Source organism: Aptenodytes forsteri, unplaced genomic scaffold (genome assembly GCF_000699145.1).
Source record: "Aptenodytes forsteri isolate BGI_AS27 unplaced genomic scaffold, ASM69914v1 Scaffold132, whole genome shotgun sequence".
Classification (NCBI taxonomy): Eukaryota; Metazoa; Chordata; class Aves; order Sphenisciformes; family Spheniscidae; genus Aptenodytes; species Aptenodytes forsteri.
Window position 1 is genome coordinate 4,116,150 of NW_008795520.1, and position 847 is coordinate 4,116,996.

An 847-nucleotide genomic window follows, 5' to 3' on the forward strand; every position below is an offset into this window, starting at 1 on the left:
TGATACACTCCGTCCGAACCCACTGGCTCAGCCCTGGTAAGTTTCTAATTTACAAGCTACGACTTTGTCTCTGTGACTGTACAAGTTGCCATCAGCTGAGACGTGAAAGGGAAGTGGCAGAGCCCTGCAGGATGCGACCAGGGAATCTCCTCTCTCTCCTTTACCAGAAGCTGCCTTTGGTCACCTTAAGGGACACTTTGGGAAGCTACAATTTTCACTGCTCTTTTTCACGCGGTGGGGAACTTCTTTGCGGGTTAACCGTATGATTGCTGGCCAGAGTTTGAGCTGGATGAAGAAAGAAGTGTTTGAAGTGAAACTTGAGCTCGTCACTGGTCCGGACCACACAGAGGGATGGCTGGACAGTGCATTTGTATTCATCGTGGACACTGCTCTGAGCACTAGCCAGGTACTTCGTGCCATTAAAAAGTAAGTATCTCCAACAGCGCAGCACAGACTTATTTAGCTTGGATGGGTCTTCTGGAGGTTACCTGGTTCAAACTGCACTCCCGCCGGCCTCATTTTGAAGTTATGTCCCAGTGGGCCTGAGGGAGGACATTAACGCCTGCCATCAGGGTTGCTCCTTGAACACATCGCATCCCCAAACCGAAATTCAGCCTCCTGCTTCTCGCTGCTCCGTCTCTGGCATTATCCTCTTCTGCTTTGCCCAGCGCCTTCTGAAATACCGAAAAAAACCCCAGTGGAAGGAATTGCTGTTTTGGGGGTTTCTCACTGTAGGGGGCGGGGGGGGTGTGGGGCAGCGAGGCGAGGAAATCTCCAGACACTTTGGTGTGAAAAGGGGAAGAAATCTCCGCGAGGCGCCCGGCCGCACGCCACCCCGCCACACAGC

The 847-nt window shown here is 52.8% G+C and overlaps 1 protein-coding gene across 1 annotated transcript in view; it reads left to right on the forward strand.

Annotated features, from left to right (window-relative positions):
- Positions 1 to 262: 262 nt before the first annotated feature.
- The window catches only part of KCNK1 (potassium two pore domain channel subfamily K member 1), a 33,494-nt gene continuing 32,909 nt past the window's right edge, over positions 263 to 847 (forward strand). The window contains exon 1 of the mRNA XM_009281826.1: positions 263 to 406. Within this exon, the coding sequence (XP_009280101.1) occupies positions 263 to 406 (144 nt within the window). The remainder of the gene's footprint in view (positions 407 to 847) is intronic.